Source organism: Ovis aries, chromosome 1 (genome assembly GCF_016772045.2).
Source record: "Ovis aries strain OAR_USU_Benz2616 breed Rambouillet chromosome 1, ARS-UI_Ramb_v3.0, whole genome shotgun sequence".
Taxonomy (NCBI): Eukaryota; Metazoa; Chordata; class Mammalia; order Artiodactyla; family Bovidae; genus Ovis; species Ovis aries.
The window spans coordinates 272,722,911-272,748,173 of NC_056054.1; the positions used below are offsets into that span (position 1 = coordinate 272,722,911).

Consider the following 25,263-nt stretch of genomic DNA (forward strand, 5'->3'; position numbering starts at 1 on the left):
GAGGTCTTCTGGTTATCCTAAAACACTTTCATGATCCTAGCTGACAGCTATACCTGGTGTAACTGTCTTACTGTTTAGTCACGCCTTGAATTCCCAGTACCGTTTCTACGTTGTCCCTTTATTGAATGCCTACCTGGGCTCCTTCATTGCCTTTCTCTCCTTTTGCTCCAGGAAGACCACTGTCACCCTAAAACACAGAGAACAATAAACTCAAATTCTCATTTTCTTAATGAAAACTAGCTCAGAGGGTTTTCATGATACAAAAAGAAGGCTCTACCTGTTCTCCATTTAAGCCATCAATTCCACTTTCCCCAGCTTCTCCCTGAAAAGACAGATGTGATCAGAAAACAGAGTACTGCATTTACGTGGAAAGAAGCCAGACACCAAATAAAAAGTCAGATTTTGTGTTCTTTATACACGGTCTTTGCTAGGCTGGCCCTGGGTCATATTGAACATTACTGAGTCATAGAAATTGTCAACTAAAAACAAACATTGTTTGCAACAAAAGGCATTAGTAAACAAAATGAAATGATTAGCAATAAAAAGGAAGGTCAACAAAGCCTCATTTGTACAATCTACTGGTCAATCGCCTCAAAAATAATTCTAGGTAACAGATGGGCAGATAAATGATGTTTGACACCATACCTCCTGTCCATTTAGTCCCCTGGTTCCCTGGAAATAGAAAGGACAGCAGGGGTTAGTGTGGGAAAAGGAACTAACATTGGGAAGCCTTCACAGTGCTTCGTGCAACCCTTACCTTAGGGCCTTTGACACCATAGCATCCTTTAGTACCTTGTTCCCCCACAGGTCCACCGGCTCCTCTTTCTCCCTAAGGAAGAACACAGACTCAGACGAGCTTTCCTATTGTCATCTGGAATCTGTCCTGGAAATCTGACAACCTTCGTGTTGGATAAAAAAAAAGCGCAACTGCTCATGGGTTTATAACCCAGAATTCATGCTTATCAAAACTGACAGTGGAAGCAAATCAGAGCTCCTCTGATGACAACCCTCTGTGTTGGATCCCACCTGGATACTCTCCAGGGTGGGGTAGTATCTAAGTAAAACAGACATACAGCAACTGGCAGCTGAAATGCATTCTCAAGATTTCAGAAGACATTCTGGGAATAGACAGTGAAGAATTGACGAGACATCGGAGCATGATGCTCTAGGTATGACCTAAGCAAGGGGCAGATTTCTTGACCAAATTCCTTCCCTTTCTCTCTTTCTATCTTTAACCTAAAACCACTCCTGTGATCCTTGTCTTGGTAATCCCACCAGCCGGTGCAGTCTTGAGAGCTGAAACAAAGATGTCATCCTCAGCCACTCTCTCCCCAAGTGGTCACCAAGGTACATCCATTCAACCTCCTTAACATATCTATTCACGCTGCCCTAAGTTTTGTCCTGTACCTGCTGCTGCAAGACTTCTACTTGCAATCCCTACCTTGCCATCCTCCATGATGTTGCCTGAGCACGCTTTCTAAACCCATGCCCTAGCCGTTTTTAATCCTGTGCTTGAACATCATGGAGACAGTGGAAACAGTGACAGACTTTATTTCTGGGGGCTCCAAAATCACTGCAGATGGTGACTGCAGCCATGAAATTAAAAGATGCTTGCTCCTTGGAAGAAAAGCTATGACCAACCTAGACAGCATATTAAAAAGTAGAGATGTTACTTTGCCAACAAAGGTCCATCTAGTCAAGGCTATGGTTTTTCTAGTTGTCATGTATGGATGTGAGAGTTGGACTATAAAGAAAGCTGAGTGACAAAAAATTGATGCTTTTGAGCTGTGGTGTTGGAGAAGACTCTTGAGACTCCCTTGGTCTGCAAGGAGATCCAACCAGTCCATCCTAAAGGAAATCAGTCCTGAATATTCATTGGAAGGACTGATGTTGAAGCTGAAATTCCCTGCTTTGGCCACCTGATGTGAAGAACTGACTCATTTGAAAAGACCCTGATGCTGGTAAAGATTGAAGGCGGGAGGAGAAGGGGACTACAGAGGATGAGATGGTTGGAAGGCATCACTGACTCAATGGACATGGGTTTGGGTAGACTCTGGGAGTTGGTGATGGATAGGGAAGCCTGGTGTGCTGCAGTCCATGGGGTTGCAGAGTTGGACACGACTGAGCGACTGAACTAACCAACTAAACATCATTAAGTGATGCCCATCAACTAGAAGACACCTCCAAGTCTTTCTCAGAGTACTCGAGACTCCCAGAACTCCGGGTCTTGCAACTTAATCTCCTCTCACTGTGTCCTGGATTCTGGCCATGTTGACCATATGTTATTCTGTGAACACACAATTCTCTGACTCAGTTACACACCCTTGATCACACTGTTCTCCCTGTGGTAGAATATTCTTCCCCCCTTAGCCTGGAGAAAGCTCTATCTGTCCTCAGATGCCACCCAAGCATTACCCCCTATCTGCAGCCTTCCTCTCAGGCTGTCACCGGAGGCGGTCCAGCATTTGCACTTCCCCACCCTATCACATTGCACCTCATATACCTCGAGCAGAGTTCTCGTGTGTAACAACTAGACCTACTGCTTCTCATTTGTCTTTCCACCAGTCTGGAATTTGCCTGAGATAGAAGAAATCTTTTTTTTTTTTTCTTTATTTTTATTTCTGTGGTCTAGCACTGTGCCTGGCACATGGAGAGATACCTTAAGATGTACCTGTTAAATGAATGATGAGTGTATTTACGATGAGGTCTTTGATAAATAATGTGATAAACTGTGAGATGCTTGATATCCACTTATTAAATGGATGGATGGAAGGAAGGAGGGAAAGAAGGAAGGAAAGTAAATGGATGAATAGATACAAGAAAGGGCAAGGTCCTAGATAAACAGTGTGGCGAGTGGGTTTACTCGTGCAGAGTGGAAGGGGGAAATGGCAGTGATTTGACTCTCCCAGTGAAAAAGAGAAGTTTTTCACTGAGTTGATTATACAGTGTTGGTGGATAGTCCAAGAGGGGACAGTAGGTTAATAAAACACTGGTGACCTGGAAAAACCTCAGACTTTGCGAATGAATCCTTAGAACCTGACTTTTCTCGCTTCCTTCTGAATTGATACAAATGCTTTCATAGTGTAGATATGTTCTTAGGAATAAATGGAGCTGGTTACACCTTGACTTACAGCAGTGCCCTCCTCTCCCAGGTAGCCTTCACTGCCTTTAAAACCTGGAAGTCCCTGGGAATAAGGAAAGGAAGAATACATTAGCACTCCATAGACCAAAACTCAGAGGTAATCAAGCAAGAATTCAACTTCACAGTTTTACTTTATGTAGAATAGTATGAGTTTGCAAAATACAGCGCCCCCCTCTGAACCTAAGCTGCATTTACATGCATAAAAATAAATGGAATTTTGAGACAAGTATCCAGATAACTCAAGGGTGGGTGTGTGAGAAACATATTTTCTATAGCTCTCTCTGGGGTTTAGAGCTGGGGTTTATAGAGCTGGAGTTTTTTTTCCTAGACAAACATTCAATGAATACAGCTATATTTGTCCCAGGCTAGAATTCTCCTCTTTTCATTAAAAATTCTTTTTGAAGATTTATGCTACATGTAAAATAGACCACACATATTTCTTTCCATTTTTCCTGATACCTGTTTAAAACAATTCTACCATTCTCTGTACATGAAATCAAAGCATTCAGGAAATAATTAGTGCAAAAACTTTCTTCAGAGAGACAGCCATGGTGATTTGGGAGTTACAGTGCTATCCATAAATTATCCAAAATCAAACACATGTGTAAATGAGTAGTACTGAAACTGTTAAACACATCTATAGTATGTTTATGCATATTTGAACATTTCTTCAAAGCCCAAATCATATTTTCACATAAGGGTACATTAACTTCTTTGGGTTAGGAAATACATGAATCTGTTGCTAGTTAACTGTTTTTAGACTTGGTCTGTTTTTACTTATATATTTCTGGCAGTATTTTGGTCTGGGTAGAGCTGAATGAAACATCTTGGCATCTCTTGCTGTGACAGGGTGATCTGATCTAGCTTTTCAGCAGACTATACAACTTATTCCCTATCTGATTTAAATGACTCTGCAGCCATTAAAAAATGGAAATTAAAATGACTCCTTATTTAGGAGGCTTTCATTATTCAACATAAGGGATCCCAGTTGGTTTTTCTGCATCTTGTCATCACTGCCAGGACACTGGATAATCAACAATCTAGGCAGTTTCTCTCTCTCTCTCTCTTTTTTTTCTTTTGGCTGTTCCGCCTGGCACGTAGGTCGAAACTACACTCCCTCAGTGGAAGCATGGACTCATAACCACTGGACTGCCAGGGACGTCCCATCAGCAGCGTTTCTCTTGATGCTTGTATAAAAAGGTTTTTTTTTTAAAAAAAGACTCCAATTTAGAAAACCAAGAAGCCTATGTAACTTGACATAGAAGCAGTGTGATAAATGGTTACCTCAAAGGCTGTACCTGGGAGCCCTTATTTCTACCTAAACTCGTTTCTGGAAAACATACTATATTCAAATAAAATGAGCCACTATTGCAACTAAAATCACCGTTTTCCCTGCTGGTCCAGGGTCTCCCCTTGTGCCATCTCCTCCGATGCACTTGCAGAATAGACAGCAGCACGTCCTCTCCGCAACATTGACCTTGAGGAGGGTAGGGATACGTTACACTTGGTGGAATCACTGCCCAGCCACACTCACACCCAAGCTCGAGGTGCCCTAGAGAGGGTGAGGGAGACAGGCTTCACCTTTCATCCTTCCTTCTGTGGTCTGCGTTCTCCACCATACGAGGAGTTCAGAATAAACTCAAAGATGCTTTTGTGTTCTCAAAAAAGCATCAGTTTTGCCACAGCCAACTCAGTGCACACTAATTTATTAATGGGATCTCCTGTGCCCACATTGACCATGGTATTGTTAATTACCCCATATAATTCTGCCCCTAACTGTTTGTTCAATAAAAAGAATACATGCTGTCATTTTTCCTTTTCCTGCTTTGTGAAATATTTGTATGCTGGAGAATTTAGACTCTGTCCATTGTCACATTGCTTGGCATGGAGTTCAATGGTCCACGCTTCTAGAACAGTTTGTGTAAGACAGGATGTCAAAGACACCAATTATGTGTTCAACATTCAGAAGCAATTGCTGTAGAGGGTGGGCATATGAAGAGATTTTATACTCTGGTTACATTTTTTACTCTGGCCAAGAAGCATGTTATATATTTTAAAAATCTGAGTAAATTTCATCCTGGACCTAGTTAGTCATCCCCTGAAAAACTGACCTAGTCCATCACATTTGGGGGCTCCTCTGGTGAGTCAGTTGGTAAAGAATCCGCCTGCAATGCAGGCGACCCAGGTTCACTTCCTGGGTCAGGAAGATCCCCTCTGGTTCACTTCCTGGGTCAGGAAGGTCCCCTGAAGAAGGGAATGACAACCCACTCCAGTATTTTTGCCTGGAGAACAATTAACCCATAATATTTATTTTAAGGAAACTCTGTCTGTGATAAATACTGTGATTTGCCTCAGTGGGGTAGAATCAATCTTTGTGTTGAGAAGTTTCCCATCAAAATCCTAGTGTGATGAAAAATGAAAATATTTTATTATAACCATTTCACAATTTCTCCTCTAAATTGTTTCTTTTTATGTACTGTTTCTTTTCTGATACTAGAAAATTCTGTTTTTCCCCCGTAAACCTCAGAAAACCCAATAAAACTTGAAATGTATTAAACCAAACAACAATGACGACACAATGGATTCTGTGATTTAATATCAGATGAAATCAACTTTCTTTGGATCACTAATATCCTACAGCATATTTTACTATTAACGTTAAAATGGGCTATTTCTAAAACTAAACATTTCTTATACAGTATTGCATTTATGTGACATCTAAAAATTGATAACCTTGTCTGAAGAATAACTTCCTCCCTCTATGAATTACCAGTTTTAAATTACAAATTTCAGAGACAGAAAAAATTTTGTAAAATAGACACCATTTTCCCATGTAGAAAGGAATTACAGCAAAACTTCCACATTAAGTTACAAGAAAACGTCTATATTCTCTAAGCAATTATTTTTACATAATTACTACACTGAACACACTGTTCAAATATCTATATGCAAGATCTATTGTCAGAAGGTAGCAGGAGAATGGATAAAGAAGCTGTGGTACGTATATACAATGGAATATTACTCAGTCATAAAAAGGAATACATTTGAGTCAGTTCTAGTGAGGTGGATAAACCTAGAGCCTATTATACAGAGTGAACTAAGTCAGAAAGAGAAAAACTAATATCATTTATTAACATATACATACAGAATCTAGAAAGATGATACCGATGAACCTATTTGCAGAGCAGCAATAAAGACACAGATATACAGAGCAGACTCACGGACATGGGCGGAAGGCAAGAAAGGAGACAGTGGGATATATGGAGAGAGTTAACATGGAGACATATACATTATCATATGCAAGCTAGATAGCCAATGGGCATTTGCTCTATGACTCGGGGAACTCAAATCAGGGCTCTGTAACAACCTAGAAGGGCGGGGTGGGGAGGGAGGTTTAAGAGGGAGAGGACTAGATATGCCCATAGCTGATTTACATTGACCTTTGGCAGAAACCAACACAGGAGTGTAAAGCAGTTATCCTTCAATTAAAAATAAATAGAGCTTCCCTGGTGGCTCAAATGGCAAAGAATCCACCTGCAATGTGGGAGACTGGGTTTGATCCCTGGGTTGGGAAGATCCCGTGGAGAAGGAAATGGCAACATACTCCAGTATTCTTGCCTGGAGAATCCCAAGGACAGAGGAACCTGGCAGGCTACATACTGTCCCTGGTGTCTCAAGAGCTGGACACGACTTAGCCACTAAACCACCACCAAAAATAAATAAATTTAATTATAAAGAGGAAAGTATCAGGAGCCAGCACCTTATTGGGAAGTGTCTTGATATACTGATTACAGATTTTAAAAATTATAAGCAAATTGCAAATTTTCACTCTCTCATTAAAGGTGAAAGTAGTCACAGATAACTTGAAAACCTTCACCAAGCTAGTTTGAATTCTTGTATGTTTCTACAAGAAAAAGGATAGTGATGCATCTTATTTAGGGATTAGGTTCTAAAAATAGATCATAAGGCAAAAATTTCCATCAGTCAAGACAACATTTAAACATCTTTTCATCATAAAGTACAACATGGGAGGTCCATCATCACATCACTCATTTTTCTTCCAAGATTGGAACAGATGTTATTTTTTCAACTGAACTCTATGGAATCAGCTCTATTCACAGGCCATTTGCAGAAAGAACACATATCTTAAACAGCAGAATCATATTCAGTGTGGTGAATTTTGGCATCTAGTATCTGCAAGGAATGTGAAAATCGGCTGACTGGAGGATCAGCCAAGTCACTCTTACAGCTCAGACACCCTGTGGTGGCGTATTTATTGACTGCAATTTGGGCAGGATTATAGGTGCTATTAAGTTTCTTCTTCCTTCTTCGTTTTCTCTTGGCCAAGCATATCAATTAAACATGCTTTCAGACATAGACAACAAACTTATGGTTACCAAAGGGGAGAGTTGAGGGGGAAGGATAATAAGGAGTTTGGCATTAACATAAACATACTACTATATATAAAATAGATAATCAACAAGGACCTACTGTGTAGCACAGGGAACTAGAGCCAATAGTTTGTAATAACCTATAAGGGAAAAGAATCTGAAAAAGAATATGTGTGTATATATATATATCCATATATATATATGTATAACTGAATCACTTTGTTGTAACCTGAAATTAATACCATGTAAATAAACTACACTTTGATAAATAAATAGAGAACAATAACAAAAAGAAACATGCTTTGACATTGCTCTATGATATGATGTTTCATTCAAAACACTCCCTCATTTTGGCTTTTCACAAAATCAGAAAAGTCTGGTTCTACTCCCAAATGAGCAAAATTAGTTCACCTTAATAAGCCTAAATATGAACCCTATATACAAAACAAATAGAAAATTTAAACTCATGAGCCTTTTCTGAGTAACTCACCAGGTGCTTTGACAATTGGCTCCCAAGATCCTGCATCCCAAGAGTAAGCTGTGTCCTGTACTCAAATCCTTTCCCAAATTCAATGTACAGAAGATCAGCCAGGTCGCCGGAACTGGTGGGTCCGTCCAGAGCAATAGTGATGAGGGCATTCAGGCCTAGCCAACACAGTCAACAATTCTCCCATTAAGCAGAGTAGGGCTCCTTTAACCCCTTCGCATATGTATGAAAGTTGCTATTCCAGGAAGCCAGTTGCAAGAGGAACACTCATCTTACCCTCATTCCTGCTCCCCAACCACACACTGTAAGACTGACAAGTGACAAAGTCATCACTAGCGAACAGAAGAATTTCCATTTTTCAAAACTAATTAGATTGGAGAATAATTTATACAACAAATTATAACAGATCCTTGAGGTTTCTGATGACTTAAAGTAAAATGTGATGATGTGATGTGAAGTCGCTCAGTCGTCTCCGACTGTTTGCGACCCCATGAACTATAGTGAGTTGAAAAGACTCCACAGAGAAAAGGGAAGCCTCCTGCACTGGTGGTTGGAAAGTAAATGGGTGCAGCCACTGTAGAAACATTACAGGGGTTCTTCAAAAACTATAAACAGAGCTATCACATGACCCAGCAACCCCATTCCTGGGAATATATCCAGACAAAACTATAATTCGAAAAGATATATGCACCCCCATGTTCATAGCAGCACTCTTCACCATAGCCAAGACATGGGAGCAAACTACATATCCATCAAGAGATGAATGGATAAAGGTGGGATACATATCGTATATATATTACTCAGTCATAAAAATAAGAATGAAATAAGGCCATTTGCAGCTACATGAATGGACCTAGAGATTGCTGTACTAAGAGAAGTCAGAAAGGGAAAGACAAATACCATATGGTGTCACTTATGTGTGGAATCTAAAATTCAACACAAATCAGCTTATTCACAAAACAGAAACAGACGCCATGCTTGAGTCTTCACAAACGTAGAAAACAAATTTATGGTTACCAAAGGGGAGAGGAGGTGGGAGGGATAAATTAGGACTTTGGGATTAGCAGACAAAAACTACTATACATAAAATAGACAGCAAAGTCCTACTATACAGCACAAGGAACTGTATCCAATACTCTGTAACAGACCATAGTGGGAAAGAATTTGAAAAGGATTGCATCTGTATATATCTGAATCACTTTACACTATACCACAAACCAACACATTGTAAATCAACTATATTTAATAACAGCAATAAGGAATCCACAGAGCACACTAAAGCACAGAAAGTCAAGAAAGTAAGTATTCTAAATTTTTGCCACTTGAAAGGGAGGTCCTTTGAGCAGCAGTGGGGTCTTCATCTGGAAGCTTATCAGAAAGGCAGAATTCCAGGCCCCATTCAGAACCGCAGAATCAGAATCTATATTTTAATAAAATCTCCAGGTGATTCACATGCACATTAAAGCTTGAGAGGCATAACTCTAAATGACAATCCGGTTGGAATTACATGTACAAGAGACAGTTAAAGATCTCTTGTAAGGCAATTAGGAGTAAATGTCATATAACCAACCAGAGCTGTGACTCATAGACTCTGGAAGTTTATAGAGTAACACATTTCAAAGAAAACTTTTAGAGACTAAGAAAGAGTTGACTTATTTTATAAAGTAAGGACATTAAATGGCGATAGTAATAAGCTGGGCAATCATTAGGGTGGAGGTAAGCATGCAACAACTGTGCTCTCATTTATTGGTAATTACTATGTGCCTAGACGTTGGCTAAGTGCTTTACGTGCATTGCCTTATTTTTAAGATATAAATACAACATTACAGGTAAGTATGATTACAGCTCTATTTTACAGATGGGCAAAGGTTTTCACCAGACAGCCTGACTCCAAAGCTTACACTCAAAGGACATTTTAATAACAAAAATGTACTAAAGACATAATAATAAAGGCCAGTCCTAAAGTTGGATAAATTTAGTTTATGAAAACATAACTATTTGGCATATTAGTATATGGGATAGGTGAAGAATTCTTTGGATGGGACTTGAAAACCAATGGATCAGAATAGATAAAGAATATCCAAGGACGTGGCAGAGTCAAGAGTGCTTTCTTATGGAAGGTTCCATATGACTTTGAGAGGGAAAGGAGAGTGAAGAGAACGTTTCAGGGATACAGTGGAGAGGCTCAAGTTCTGCAGGCAGCAAACAATGTGGTTGCTGACATGAAATAAAGGAAGAAATACCAACGGATAGGGTGCCTAACTTGTCCTAGTTTGCTGGAACTTTCCTGGTTTGAGTGCTGACAGTCTCTGGTTTGTCTCAAGCAAACAAAGACAGGTCACTTCCAAGGGTGAGAATGATGGGGAGAAGCGGGATCCGGGCTGGGAGAGGCCACAAAGAGCGCCAGGTTCATCAACTGGTGTCTAATGATCCAAAGGAGGCATGCCAGTGGGTCTACCTCTAAGGGGAAAAGATCTCACATCTGATATTTCTTGTAAGTTCCAAGAAAGGTAGAAGTTTAAGAGTTATGAGAACCATGGGGTTGTTGATTTGCAGGAAATATGCATGTAACTATAATTTGTAACTCAGGTTTCCCTGGTGGCTCAAATGGTAAAGCATCTGCCTGCAATGCTGGAGACCTGGGTTTGATCCCTGGGTAGGGAAGATCCCTTGGAGAAAGAAGTGGCAACCTACTCCAGTACTCTTGCCTGGAAAATCCCATGAACAGAGGAGCCCAGTAGGTTATAGTCCATGGTGTTGCAAAGAGTTGGACACGACTGAGCGACTTCACTTTCATTCACTTTCACTTTTACTTTTCTCAGCACAGAGGACTTCAATCCTGATCTTTCTGGACTCATCTGGTTCATATGATCTTAAACAAAGTGTTTTCAATTCTTAAAAAATGAATTAAGAAAAAGAAGCTTTCAAAAATTGGGAGAATAAAGAATCACTGAATAGATTCTAGAGTATGGATTTTTTTTAAGTGAAAAAACGGATTCAAACCCCAGTCTCCATGGATTGGTTATAAAGCGATATCCATCCCTGAGGATCCTTTTCTCCTGGTCTCCTCTTGTTCCATGGTGATGGCTCAGTTTACATGTACAGAGTCCGGGTCTCAGGTTAGAGAGGCTCTCTTGAGCCTTAACAGATCAAGGGCTCAGCATCAACTCAGCATCTATGTGAAATGTGGGAGATCACAGCCAGAGGTGCTCTCTGTTCCAACTGGGAGACATTCAACACCTTTCAAAGAACATTGTGGCCCACACCCTTTTATCTTTCCCACTGAAAGGCTGTAGCTGGTATGAGCCCTCCAACCTCTACCTCTTTTTCAAAGTTGTTTGGGCTATTTTGGGTCCTTTACATGTCTACATATATTTTGAACCTTTTTTTTTTTTGTACACTAACAAATATCTTGCTTTGATTTTGATTGTGACTTAACTGAATCTATAGATCTGTTTGGAGAGATTGACATTTAACCATATTCAGTCTTCTTTATCATTGTTTTAGTAATTTTCAGCAAACAGACAACTATATTTTGTTAAATATATAACTTGGCACTTCCTGTTGCAAATGGCTTTTTAAATTTTGTTTTCCACTTTTTCACTGTCAGCATTTAGAAATACAATTGATTTTGAATACTGGAAAAAAAATTCTAAATTTCTGAGGATATTCAAAATCTAGCTTCTGAAGTCAAAACTCATTTACCAGTTTTCCTCAGGAGTTGGAAGAAAGAAGATTGGTCTTAGAAATCTGGGGTGTTCCAAGAGAAACTTTCTGGAGAAAACTCTGATCATGTCTGCAAAGGTACATCTTCCCCAACAAAAGAAAAGCTGAAATTGAAAAAGGCCTTCCTATCCACCTGAGGGTCCTATTCTCAGTCTTCATTGATATTTCCTCTTCAGATCAAGAATAAAGGCCAAGACGGTAGAATAAAGAGAAACAGCTTTAGTAAATACAATAAAAATAAAACCCTTACCCTTCAGCTGTGACTTCAGTGAATTTTGCAATCTGTTTAAGATGGAGGAATAAGAACCAGTGAAAAGACAAAATCTAATGGTGGCTCAGTGGTAAAGAACCTGCCTGCAATGCAGGAGACATGAGAGACACAGGTTCAGTCCCCGAGTCGGGAAGATCCCCTGGAGAAGGTAATGGCAATGCACTCCAGTATTCTTGCCTGGAGAATCCCGCGGACAGAGGAGCCTGGCGGGCTATAGTCCATGGGGTTGCAAAGAGTCAGACACAACTGAGTGATTAACACTTTCACTTTCAATCCACCGCTAGTAGTTAACCAGAGAGACAGGTCAGATGCCCTCAAAGCAGAGCCTGAGATAGCCATTTAGATGCTCATGATTTATTGAGGAAGCCCTCTCTAACGAAGGGAACAAAGGTAAGCAGGGTCAGGCTGGGGAAGGCACTAAGCAAGACAGTGTTTCAGCGAAAGTCTAGCTTCAGCCTGATTCCGTGGGGAACTCTGGAGTCTGAGTTACACCATACAATTGGCATCCAAGGCTCTGCACTCCACCTGCTGCCCAAAGACGGGGACAGGGAGTAACCTTCCAGGCAAGGCTGGTGAAGGGCAGTTCCTCAGAGAGAGAGGGAACCTGCGGGTAACATGTGAGCAGCCAATACTCATAGCAGCTGGACGATGAGGGAGCCCGTCTGTAAGGGGGTCTGGGTGGGGTACCAGTAACATCCACTTACAAAAATCTGTTTCTATTCTTAGTCAAACCAAAACATGTGAATACATTTTCCTACCACTGATCCATATTTTAGTACAAATGGACAATAAATCAGAAAGAGCATTGGTTCCTAAAGCCAAAAGCCTGGTGCCAGAGCTTGAAAAACTCATTAACACCATAGTTGGCCCATTTGTCATCTGAGAGCAGGAACTGATTATGAACTCCCAAGACATGAGTAAACTTGTCCACCAATGCTTGGAACTCTGAAAACTTTAAGAGCGTTAGAAGAAAATTGTCCAACCCTCCCATTCTTTAGTCAAGCAGAAGTATACATGGCTCACTTCTGCTGGCACTTAAGACATAGAAATGTTAGATAGCTTGGGTCAAGGGAGGCAGGAACATACTCCAGGAAAGCTAAGGAAGAAGAAATAGAGTAATACGAGAGAAAGGATAAGACACTGCATTCAGTGCTATTTCATATGGGCAGGAGGAAAAAAGTAGATGCTGAAATGTTGTGAGAGCTTGCTTGCCTTCCCAAGTACGTTCAGAGTGGAGAGGCTGCAAATTCAGTGCTGTCTGCGAGTCTGCAAATGTAAGAGCCAGGACTCGGTTTTGAGATTACAAAGTTCGCCAACACTCCTTTCCCAGCCCCTCCCCCCCATAAGTGGTACCTTCTTTTCTAAGTTCATCAGATTTTTGTTCAAGCTTTTCAATATCATCATCCAATCCATCTGAAAATAAGAGGGCCACCTAGGAGAGTATTCAAAAAAGAAAAATGAGTAAAAAGGAAGTCATTGCAACTAAAAACCAATAAATAAAATAAAACTAAGTTACCTTTCCCCGAGCAGCTGACTTATTCTGAAAAGCATCCCACAGAGAACTCAAGTGGTTTGCGTTGAGAAGAGATGGTCCTTTAACTGTTAAATCCTTCAAGCTGTTCAGGATATTTTCACTGTAGATCTCAAACTTGGGGGAATATTTTTCTGCAGCATTGGTCACTTGAAAAGCCACACTAACCTGAGTCTCCGTGCCCACCTCACAGCTTACCCCATTGAGGGAGCTGATGACGCGCAAGATGTCTTGAAGATAGGTTTCCATCCAGGACTGGCCTTCGAGCAAAGTCTGCCCATTCTGCTGAGTTGAGATGTCAAATCCCACCACAACATCCACAAAGCAATCTAGGATTCAAGAGAAAAGCATATTGTATCAGACCAATAAGGAACTTTATTTGACTTATGTGTCACGGTTGAATCATGAGACTTGGAATTCTTGTTTCCATCCCAGTTATAAAGTTGGAAAACAAGGAAAAATGTGAATAATGGAAAGGCTCAGAATCCCTCTTTCACAACCTGTTAAAGTGGGTTTTTTTTTCCCCCAGCATCTATAAAATCTAGATGATTCTATAACAAAGTTCTGAAAGATTCCATTGTGTCCACTGAAGAAGCTATGAAGAGTCACTTAAATAGCTGAAACATGTTGTGGAAACGTTAATAGTCCAAAAGAGAAAATTCATTTCATGCTACGTGTCAACTGAGGTCATTCAACAAATATTAAATTATAATTACAAGGGAAAAACATTTGAAAACAGAAAGTTGTTTAGAAAAATAAATTAAAAAAAGAAAAACTCCTACTGGAATGATTTTGATGATTTAATCCCTGAACAGAAAACCACTGAATTACTAGAACACATTACTATCTTCAAGGAAAACACTCTCTTGTGAAAACACAAAGATGCCAAAATGTCATCACTGAGTGTTCCTAGGAACTATCCTCTTTAAAAATGGAGTATTTTAACTTTTTACCTAGATTACTAAAATTACAAACTCTAGTAACTAAGTTCCTGGTGTTTATTTAACTAATTCAGATTGATGAATGAGTCCATGATTATGTGATCAGAGAAATGGAATTTGGGGAACAGTCCAGAGGTGGCAGTCATATGTCTAAATACAGTCAGAGAGAGTGGGTCATATAAGTCAAGTGGGCTCTCATGGAATGGCCTTGCAGACTCTACAGAGATGTCTGCCCTCAAATCAAGAGCCCTTCAGAGCTAGCAAGAGGAGGCAGAGATGGTTTCGGAAGTGGGCTAGGAAGAAGGCTAAAAATGGATTTCCAAGGAGAAATAATGAAGGATGGTAGTAGAATAGCAGGTTCAGTTCAGTTCAGTTCAGTTGCTCAGTAGTGTCTGACTCTTTGCGACCCCATGAACTGCAGTATGCCAGGCCTCCCTGTCCATCACCAAACTCCCAGAGTTCACTCAGACTCACATCCATTGAATCAGTGATGCCATCCAACCATCTCATCCTCTGCCGTCCCCTTCTCCTCCTGCCTCCAATCCCTCCCAGCATCAGAGTCTTTTCCAAGAATAGCAGGAGTGGGGATCAAAAGCGGGTTAGGACTGGCTACCAAGGGTGGTAAAAACAAATAAACTAGTGCTCTGAGAATCTGACAACTAGCGGTAAGGAAGCCCGGAGTGGGGAGGCAGACTTTAGTTTCAGTACCGTACAGGTCACTACTGTGTTACTACTAAACCACTTCTGCCAAATCTCTTTACCTCTCTGAGCATTAATTTTCTTGTTTATAAAAGTAAGAAGATTATATATTTCAAGATAAAAGCACAAAAGAACAGGGAAAAGAAAGGATTGGGCAAGACAGTAACAGTCTCCTGGTTCCCTGCCAAACTCCAAAGCTAATTTTAATTATCTGACTTATAAAGAAAGTCCTTAATTGGAGTTAATGATGGCAGAGTTTTAGTATTAAGAAACACTGTCCAACAAATGAACTTATTTAAGAAACAGACTCACAGACGTAGAGAAAAAACTTATGATTGCCAAAGAGGGATGGGGATGGTGGAGAGACAAATTGGGTTAGTAGATACAAACTACCATATACATAAATAGAAAAGCAACAAGGCCCTACTGTGTAGCAGAGGGAATTATATTCAATCTTTTATCATAAACCATAATGAAGAATAATATGAAAAATAATATATATGTACAATTGAATCACTTTGATGTACAACAGAAATTAACACAACATTGTAAATTAACTATACTTCAATAACATTTTTTTTAAAAAGAAAGAAATACGGTCAAGATAGTAGGGTATATTAATAAGATTAGAAGACAGATTCTGGAGAAAACACTTATTTTAAGTGCAAAGTTGGGCTGTTGGTGGTTATTAGCTGGGATAAGAGAAAAATTTTGCTGGAGATTTAAAAGAAGGGGATATCTTAGATGAAAAAAGAAATAGAAAGATCTAGAAAATATAATTAGGTAAGTGAAGTGAAAGTGAAAGCTGCTCAGTCCTGTCCGACTCTTTGCGACCCCATGGGCTATACAGTCCATGGAACTCTCCAGGCCAGAATACTGGAGTGGGTAGCCTTTCCCTTCTCCAGGGGATCTTCCCAACCCAGGGATCGAACCCAGGTCTCCTGCATTGCAGGCAGATTCTTTACCAGCTGAGCCACTAGGGATGCCCACAGTTAGGTAAAGACCTAGTTTGTATACGTCCGAGATCCGCTGTCCACACACACACCCAGGAGCTGGACGCCTGTCCCCTGGAGAGCCTCGGCAGCACCACTGCTGGCTCTCCCACACAGTGTGTTCTGGGCAGGGTTTCACACAGCTTCCATCCTCTCCCTGCAGTAGGTCTTCAATGACTCTGGTCCAACCCATGTCCAACCCAACTGAACTCACGGCAGCTCTGGCCCCTTCCACCACTTCAGCCACAGATTCAACACACTGCTGCTCCCATGTCTGACTTTCCAAAGAGCTGGATAACACAGTTCTGTGGTGTGGGAGCACAGTTCTCCATGGGGTGAACTGTGAGCAGTGAAAGGCAGAAGGTGGGAAGGAACCAGCAGATAAGTGGCTCTTCTTCCTCTGATTGACTGGTCTGTGCAGTGTTTCTGGGACTTCCCATGTGACCTTCTGCAGGACCAGCATACCACTGATGCCTTCTCAGAAGCTATAGCAAGCTTGGTAACACACATCTCATATTTACTTTCTTTTTTCTTGTATCACTCATTCTTGCTTCCCTGGGACTGTACTCGCACTGGAGTACTGCCACATAAACTGTGCTTCAAGCTCTGCTTTCTAGAGAACCCCATTAAGACAGGGACATAAAGAGATCCTCGTCAAGAAAAGTTGGAAATGACCATCAATCTTTTTTTTTTTAATATTTCCCATATTCCTTGAGTCAGTTCCTGAACGTGTGTCTACTTCGTCCTTATCAGACTGGCCTTCGGTTGAATGTCCTTTTGGACTCATCTTCCTTGATGATGTGAAAGACGAGAGGTACTCTCGATTCTTTTGCTACCTGGTCATGGCTCCATGCCAAAAAAGGCAGCACGTCCATATCCTGAAAACTGCTGGGGGCCTCCTCTGGGTGGTTAGAACAGGCAGACTCCAAGAAAAATCAGGAGACTAGCATGGATGAAGATAAGGAAACGGCTCAGTTTAGTTGCTTAGGGGAATTTGGTGTATATTGAAGCAGTAAATTGAAATATAGCTCTGAACTGCTAAACGATTAAAGTTGCTGAACCAAGGAACTCTTGGCCAACTGTCCTTTTGTGAACTAAACTGCTCTATCACTCCATGCACCAGGACTTATAAAATCACTTCAAGATACCTTTGGCAATACGCTGTGAGAGTTACTAAGACTCACTGAATATTTACTCACGCTTGTTCTCATGCATTCCTCATGTGTCCCTATGACACACAGAACAAACAGAAATGCTTCTAATACTCATTTTGCAGAACAAGATGCTGTGGCTTAGAGAGGCTTGCCCGAGGTCTCACAGTTATCATTGTGGACCTCGCATGTAGGAATCAGATCCAGGCCTGTCTGGAGTCCCTACACTGAACGACCTTATTTTCACCACCTCCTGGGTGGCCAGTGATGCTAGGTCATGCAGGTTTCAAGTGCTATATTATGCTGCTGGAAGGGACAGCCTAGCAGTGAGTGGCTTCTTTACATAGCAGAAGCTTTTGAGATATAAAGCTTTTGTGATGTCTTAACAAGTTCCAGCGATTCATAGTTGAAGCACAATACTTATAACATGAACACCAGATAACCTAGACAGCAACTATGTCAAGAAAACCTAGATAGCCACTGTATAAAAAAATTTAGCAACCCACAAATAGGTTGGAATCAGACAGATGCAGATTTTAAAGTTGCTTAGTTTATAGCCTCCAGTAAACTCTGGGGCAGGCTTCCAATATTCTTTAGAGCTCCCTTTTCCTCATTTGTAAATGGGAATGAAAATACAAACCACAGAGAGTTTGGGAGTTTAATGAGATAATGCATTTATAATATTTGAAAATGCTTGACCCTCCATAGAGGCACAAGAAATACTGATGTTTCCCTCATATCTCCATGCAGCTAACCATCCTTTCCCATAAACTAAATCCTAAGTACAATCAGAGAAACAGAAGTGATTTAACTGCACAAATGAGAAAACTAAGAAAGGCTAGTGACCGCTCCAAAGTGGTGCATGTTTTAATAAGAAGCAAACTGGATGTTCAGGCAAACTGAATCTGGTTTCTTTTGAGACACATCAAGCTACTGTCTGATATCCCTTGATTTGGGAGTTTATTGCTCAAGAGGAGCTGGTATCCTCCACTATGTTTGTACAGGCTTTATCAGCTGTATCATTCCAGCCTCATTAGTGCTCAGACCACAGCTTAGCCACAAAGGCCTCACACATGCTTGTTTGTTACAGTAATCACTTGAATTATCTTTAAAGTGTACTTTTCTTATTTATTTATACATTCATGACTTCTGTTTTGACTTTCTGCTTGGCTTTCTTTCACCCTATCAAGGACAGATTAAATAGTTCCAAGATAATTTTCAGCCTAATATGAATACATGGAAATGGGTATTTCATGTGAAACAGGAAATTCATGTGGAAGGTTTGGCTGAAGTCACCAGGCACATTACAAAGTGTGGGAAGAAAGTGGAGTGCAATCTACATAGACAATCCTGACCGACGGCAGGACTCTTACACTTTGGCTCACACACTGGGCCTTATGGAAGATTTATGCTTAGAGCCCAGAAGATTTACAGAGGGGACAGTTGGTGTGCCATGAGTCTCTGCCCACAAGTACACACACACACACACACACACACACACACACACACACACACACGAGGACATAATGTTCTCTTTAATTGAAGAGAGAGGCACTTTGAGAGGCAACCTGGAGATGATACAGCCAAGAAATTATGAACAGTAAGATATGATGTCATGCTGCTTTCTGCAAAGGAGAGGCACCCACACTGGAACACCAACTCAGGGGGGCTGGAACTTCCAGGGTTTCCTGGGTGCCGGGAGCCAGTGTGAGGAACTCTGCCCATGGCAAAGGTCATGAAGAAGGAGGCTTGGCATACGCAAAGGCGTGATCAAGCCTCAGGAAACCCCGTTCCAGAGCATCTACCCCCAAAACCAGAGTCTGTCTACTATAGTGTTTCATGCTCTTGCCTACACCTCTGACTTTATGGGGGGCTGTTCCCCATCGGTTCCCTCAGAGAAGGAGTAAACGTGCAGCTCCAAGTCAATAAAAATTCCTGGGCGTGACAAGAGTGTTTCAGCTTACAAACTCCTCTGAAGGTTATCTAGCCCTCCTGTATAGGTTCATCCGGCCACATGTGATTGTTTACAAGCCTCCCAACCTGAGAGGCATGAGATGTTTTAGACTTACTAAAGGCAAATTCCTTTGGGAAGTTGGAAATTATTAGTATAGTGGGTTGGTTAGGAAGTATACTGATGAAGGGTTTTTCATTTGTTGTGCCAATAATTGCTGCTAATTCCCTGCCCTGGGTGGGACAGGGGTGTCTCAGGTCAAACTTCTCTGCTGACAGACTAGCTTGTGTGATAGGATTATCCATACTCCTGCCACTATGCACATGATTGTTTACTACCTCTTAACCATAAACAGCACAGAGAGTTTTGGAGTATTTTGAGAGTCTTAATTAGCATAGGGCTTTTGTTATTGTTGAATCAATGATTGCTGCCAGGCCTCCATATCCTGGGAGTATATTAATCAATGTATTTGGAATATAGAAAAGGAAATATAGTAGTTTTTAAGGTTAACAGTACTAGACTTTTTGAGTTAATGAATTTTCTCTTTTGTAATAGATCACTGTACTTTGTTATAAATCACTGTGTCCTTGCTATGTAAAAATGTATCACTATCTTATCATTATCTTAAGACTAAATAGATCTTAAGGGGAGCATTGGTGAAAGGATTTTCATTTGTTGGGCTGATGTTTGCTGCTAAATCTCCATATTCCCTGCCCTTATAATGAATATAACTAGCATATAGGAGAAATAAGTATTAACTTTTAAGCATATAGGAGAAATAAGTATTAACCTTTAAGATTAATCATGTTAACCTTGGGTTAAATAAATTCCTTTCTTGATTGTAACTCACTATACCCTCACCCTATAGGAATGCAACTTTATTTGGAGGGTGGTGCCTGGTTTAAGAAAAAACACTCTTGGAAAAAATAAGTTTTTTGGTTATCAGAAAGAAAGGGTCGTAAAATGTCAGCAGGCCTCATGGCCAGAAGATGATGTAAAACCCCTAAGATCTTTTTTTATGTAAGGCACCTGATTTTGATAAAGGTCAGGACTGCTGACCCCTGCGTGACTCTGTATTCATCCCTATGCATTACAAAAGGTATATAAGCAAACCCCCAAATAAAGAAATCGGATCAGTTTCCGGTAAGACTGATTCCCCCATGTTGTTCTTTCTTGCTCCCCATCTTTCTGGCTGAATTCCCATCTGGAGCATGGGTGCTCGCCATGTCTACTTACTTGTCCCGGCTTTCAAGCCCACGTGAGAAGGAGCCCAATGACGGGCACCTTCCGATATTCAAGTGGTTCCGGTGGCCCAACGTAGATGGTGCAAATTCCTTCTCTTGGAACTTTATTGGTATCCCACGTAAACCAAGTTATTCAGCCTCTTTTTCTCTCCTACTATTTTCTGGCCAAATTCCCATCTGGTGCATGGGTACCCACCAAGCCTACTAATTTTGCCTGGGCTTCTAAGATCGGACCAGGGTGCCTCGGTGCCTCAGTTCCTCCTCTCCTTCAGGAGAACGGGAAGACGCCTGCGGCCTACGTAGGTGGTGATTGGTATTCCATGTGAACCAAGTTATTCAGCCTCTTTTTCTCTAATTTTCTAATCCCTCGCTATCTGTAATTAAATAAGTTATTTCCAAGGACGCCGACTCCATCCCCACCTTTGAATAACCCTGGACCCACCGGGGCTGGACCCCGGCACTTGGGGAAACTGACCCATAACTGTTTCCCATGGAGTTGATACAGCTGCACATAAGAAAGAGCTGTGTTCAGCTTCTCTGGTCTCCCATCCAAGAAGGCTGCCTGGAGGGGCAAAGAGATAGCAGCAGATAAAGTGGGCTGCTGCTGCTAAGTCTCTTCAGTCATGTCCAACTCCGTGCAACCCCATAGATGGCAGTCCACCAGGCTCCTCTGTCCCTGGGATTCTCCAGGCAAGAATACTGGAGTGGGTTGCCAGTTCTTTCTCCAATGCATGAAAGGGAAAAGTGAAAGTGAGGTCATTCAGTCATGTCCGACTCATCATGACCCCATGGACTGCAGCCTACCAGGCTCCTCCGCCCATGGGATTTTCCAGGCAAGAGTACTGGAGTGGGTTGCCATTGCCTTCTCCAAGATAAAGCGGGAGGCATCCCTGGGTGCCCCGAAGCTGAGGAAGGCATAAGGGAACAGCTGGAATTGAGAGATGCCCACTTTCCTCCAGGGACAGATGCACCTGATGAATGTGCAGAAGGGGAAGTCTTTGAAGCAGTCATGAGTGGGCCCAGTTTAGACAAGCGTTGCTGAGAAAATGGAGTTCTGAAAAGTGCCATCAAGTGAAGAACTTTCCTGATCCTCTGGCCCATCTCCCTTGTCCAGTCCATGCTGGAGAGGTTGGACACCACGATCAGTAAGGAGATGGCAAGGCCTGGGAGGAGGGGGCAAGGTGGGAGGTGGGGGATGAGCGCTAAAATGCCAACCAGCTAAAATGGTCATGGTGACTGGCCTGCAGCAGGGAAAGCACAGTGAACTTGACTGAGTGTAAAGTCTGAAGAGTTATCCAAGGATGGACATATTCATCACCAAGAAGCGGTCCACTTACTTCTTTAAAGTGACTGGGGGCAAGGTAAGAGCTGACCCCATGAATAAATCAAATGGGTCGATGGTAGACAAAAGTGAAGTGACTTGATGATGACGTCCCAGGTGTCATGTTTATTCAAAGTCATGTTAAATATGTGTTTCCTCATTTCATCTTCACAATGATCTTTTGAACTAGATGCTTTGTGGTTCATTTTTACAGATGAGAAAATTAAACTTAGGAAAGTTAAGCCACTTGTGCAAGAAAAAGTGGCTATTAAACGGGCATTTATAGTCCACTAACCACTCATCTCCAGAGCTGCCTCTTAACAACCGTGTAGCTTTCCTCTTCCTGGTGGAAATCTAGGCTTACTCTTTACCATAGGTAGTCATACAGAACCACAGCCAACCCAGTGGGGACTTTTATAACAATAGAAAAAGTTATTTCTCCTTCAAGACCTTTTCTTCCATCTGTTAGAAAAAAATGTCAAAATGTGCTAATTTTTAAGAAAATATTTACCAACTTCTGCATTGAAGTTTCACATTAAGGCTCTAAACTCTAAGATATTCCCTCGCTACCTGTGGCAGCAGTTGGCAGCCCCACTGCCAGGAAACCCAAATCTGTCAAATAGCTTGTTTGGGGGGAACACATTCTTCAGCCTCTGAAACCAACCAGAGTGTAAACAGGCCTTGTCCTCACACCTTCAGAAGGTGAGGCATTCCCATCACAAAGAGGGCATATGCTCCCAGGAGAGGAAAACTGACAAGAGTCTCATATCCTGTGTCTCAATCTACAAGGGACAGAAAACACTTGATAACTGTGAAAGGTTCCATTTGAAATCAACAGGCATGAATCTGCATTCTCCCCACAGCCCCAGAGAAGGCATAGACCATAGGGACCTGTTGGATACTCACTGCTGTCACCCCCGGAGGTACAGATGTTACGAACAATCCTCTTCTTGACCTTCTTCAGTTCGTCAAAGTTGTGAACTGTCAGCTTCTTATCGGCGGTCCCGGTGATCTGAACGAGCTGCTGGTCATCCACATCCCCGATGCCCACGGAGTAAATGTCAATGCCTTTGTGTCTCAGCTCTTCGGCGGCCTGAGCCACCTCGTCTTGGGACTGGCCATCCGTGAGTACCAGCAGCACCTGGGGGGTACCTGTGTGGATCCGGCTGCCCATGTCCGGCCGGAAGTAGTGCCCCACCTGCCGCAGGGCAGCGCCAATGTGGGTGTATCCAAAGATCTGCTTGATGTTTTCAATCTGAAATGAGATCTCCTTTTTGCTGATGAACATTCCCAGGGGGAACTCTGGCCGGTAAGTGTGGCTGAACTGGGCAGCTCCTATACGCACTCTGTTGTTACTGATATCAAAGTCTTGAATGACAGATGCCAAGAATTCCTTCATCTTCCTAAAGTCATCCGGATGAATGCTGTTTGAACCATCCATGAGGAACACGAGATCGACTTTTTCAATTTCACAGTCTGCAAAGAACGCAGCAACAAAATCAGATCGTTATTATTTCTCTAACTGAGCAGGGGAAGTCAAATGAACAAGACTGGAAGCTGACTGTGGCTCAGATCATGAACGCGTTATTGCAAAATTCAACTTAAACTGAAGAAAATAGGGAAAACCACTAGACCATTCAGGTATGACCTAATCAAATCCCTTATGATTAGATTAGATTACATCTGATACACAGAGTGCCTGAAGAACCATGGATGGAGGTTTGTACCACTGTACAGGTGGCCATGGTCAAAACCATCCTCAAGAAGAAAAAATGGTTGAAGCACAAGCTGGAATCAAGATTGCCAGGAGAAATATCATAACTTCAGACATGCAGATGACACCACACTCATAACAGAAAGCAAAGAGGAACTAAACAGCCTTTTGATGAAAGTGGAAAAGGAGAGTGAAAGAGTTGACTTAAAACTCAACACTCAAAATACGAAGATCACAGCATCTGCTCCTATCACTTCATGGTAAATAGATGGGGAAACAATGGAAAATGTGACAGGCTTTATTTTCTTGGGCTCCAAAATCCCTGCAGATGGTGACTGCAGCCATGAAATTAAAAGACGCTTGCTCCTTGGAAGTAAAGTCATGACCAACCTAGACAGCATATTAAAAAGCAGAAACACTACTTTGTTGACAAAGGTCCATCTAGTTAAGGCTGTGGTTTTTCCAGTAGTCATGTATGGATGTGAGAGTTGGACCATAAAGAAAGCTGAGCACTGAAGAATTGATGCTTTTGAACTGTGGTGCTAGAGAAGACTCTTGAGAGTCCCTTGAACTGAAAGATGGTCAGACCAGTCAATCCTAAATGAAATCAGTCCTGAATATTCATTGGAAGGACTGATGTTATGGATGAAACTCCAATATTTTGGCCACCTGATGCCAAGAGCTAACTCATTTGAAAAGACCCTGATGTTGGGAAAGATTGAGGGCAGGAGGAGAAGGGGACGACAGAGGATGAGAGAGTTCGATGGCAGCCCCAACTTGATGGACATGAGTTTGAGTAGACTCTGGGAGTTGGTGATGGACTGGGAAGCCTGGTGTGCTGCAGTCCATGGGGTCGCAAAGAGTTGGACATGACTCAGCGGCTGAACCGAACTGATAGGGAAATGCTATTTTTGAAGGTGGTGTTTTAGCTTATGCCACCCTGTGGACCCATTAACTGGAGAAAAATCAGAGACACACAACCGTGTCACAAAGTCAGTGTGAGGATAGTCCCACATCCTTTGGGGCTTCTCTTTTCTGTTTGGCTTCACACCATTTTCTTTTCTGAGATGCCGGAGAACTGGAGGTGCTGTGACAGAAAATGAGCTCTCACCTGCAATCTAGGCTTAACTTCCAGAAAGCCCATTGCCAGTAGTAGCATAACAAGAAAAATTAATGACACACCCACCCAGGGATGCGAACAGACAGACAGATGGTCTTTATTATTGACTTGGCCTTGCTGGCCAGTTGAGTCAATAAGCCCTTTTCTCGTTTCTGGCAAATTGAGTTTTAAGACTCAAGACTTCCAGCCTATATCTAGTCTCTTTGCCTCTTAACCAGCCCACTTTCTGGTGCATACAGGCAAAAATGTCCACTTGAGAGAAATGATTTTGAACAATGCACTATGGTTTGGAGATGTTGCCCTTGTCTTATCACAGCAAATTAACAAAAAGAATGTGAAAGGCCATTGCCAGTGAATGAGTTATGCTTGGCACATGCTCATATGTGTTCTTCAGCCTTCTGGAAAGCATTAAAATTTCCTTGAATTCCCCATAGAGCTCCTCACTGACCTAACTTTATTAATTCTCATTTTAGTCTCAAAAAAGATGAAAGATATCTTGAGATTTCTGTAGCTGAGATAAGCAAGGTAGAGATAAACTATCGGGTGAATAGATCCTTCAGGAACTGATTAGTTCATTAAATT

General features: G+C 41.7%; 1 protein-coding gene across 2 annotated transcripts in view; it reads right to left on the reverse strand.

Annotated features, from left to right (window-relative positions):
* The window catches only part of COL6A6 (collagen type VI alpha 6 chain), a 179,238-nt gene that overhangs the window by 89,827 nt on the left and 64,148 nt on the right, over nucleotides 1–25,263 (reverse strand). For both annotated transcript variants that reach the window (XM_042238535.2, XM_060396529.1), the window contains exons 9-18: nucleotides 22,754–23,323; nucleotides 13,534–13,877; nucleotides 13,371–13,449; nucleotides 8,024–8,178; nucleotides 4,527–4,619; nucleotides 3,132–3,185; nucleotides 758–829; nucleotides 646–672; nucleotides 278–322; nucleotides 134–187 (exon numbers count right to left, since the gene is read on the reverse strand). In XM_042238535.2, coding sequence (XP_042094469.1) covers nucleotides 134–187; nucleotides 278–322; nucleotides 646–672; nucleotides 758–829; nucleotides 3,132–3,185; nucleotides 4,527–4,619; nucleotides 8,024–8,178; nucleotides 13,371–13,449; nucleotides 13,534–13,877; nucleotides 22,754–23,323 — 1,493 coding nt within the window. The remainder of the gene's footprint in view (nucleotides 1–133; nucleotides 188–277; nucleotides 323–645; nucleotides 673–757; nucleotides 830–3,131; nucleotides 3,186–4,526; nucleotides 4,620–8,023; nucleotides 8,179–13,370; nucleotides 13,450–13,533; nucleotides 13,878–22,753; nucleotides 23,324–25,263) is intronic.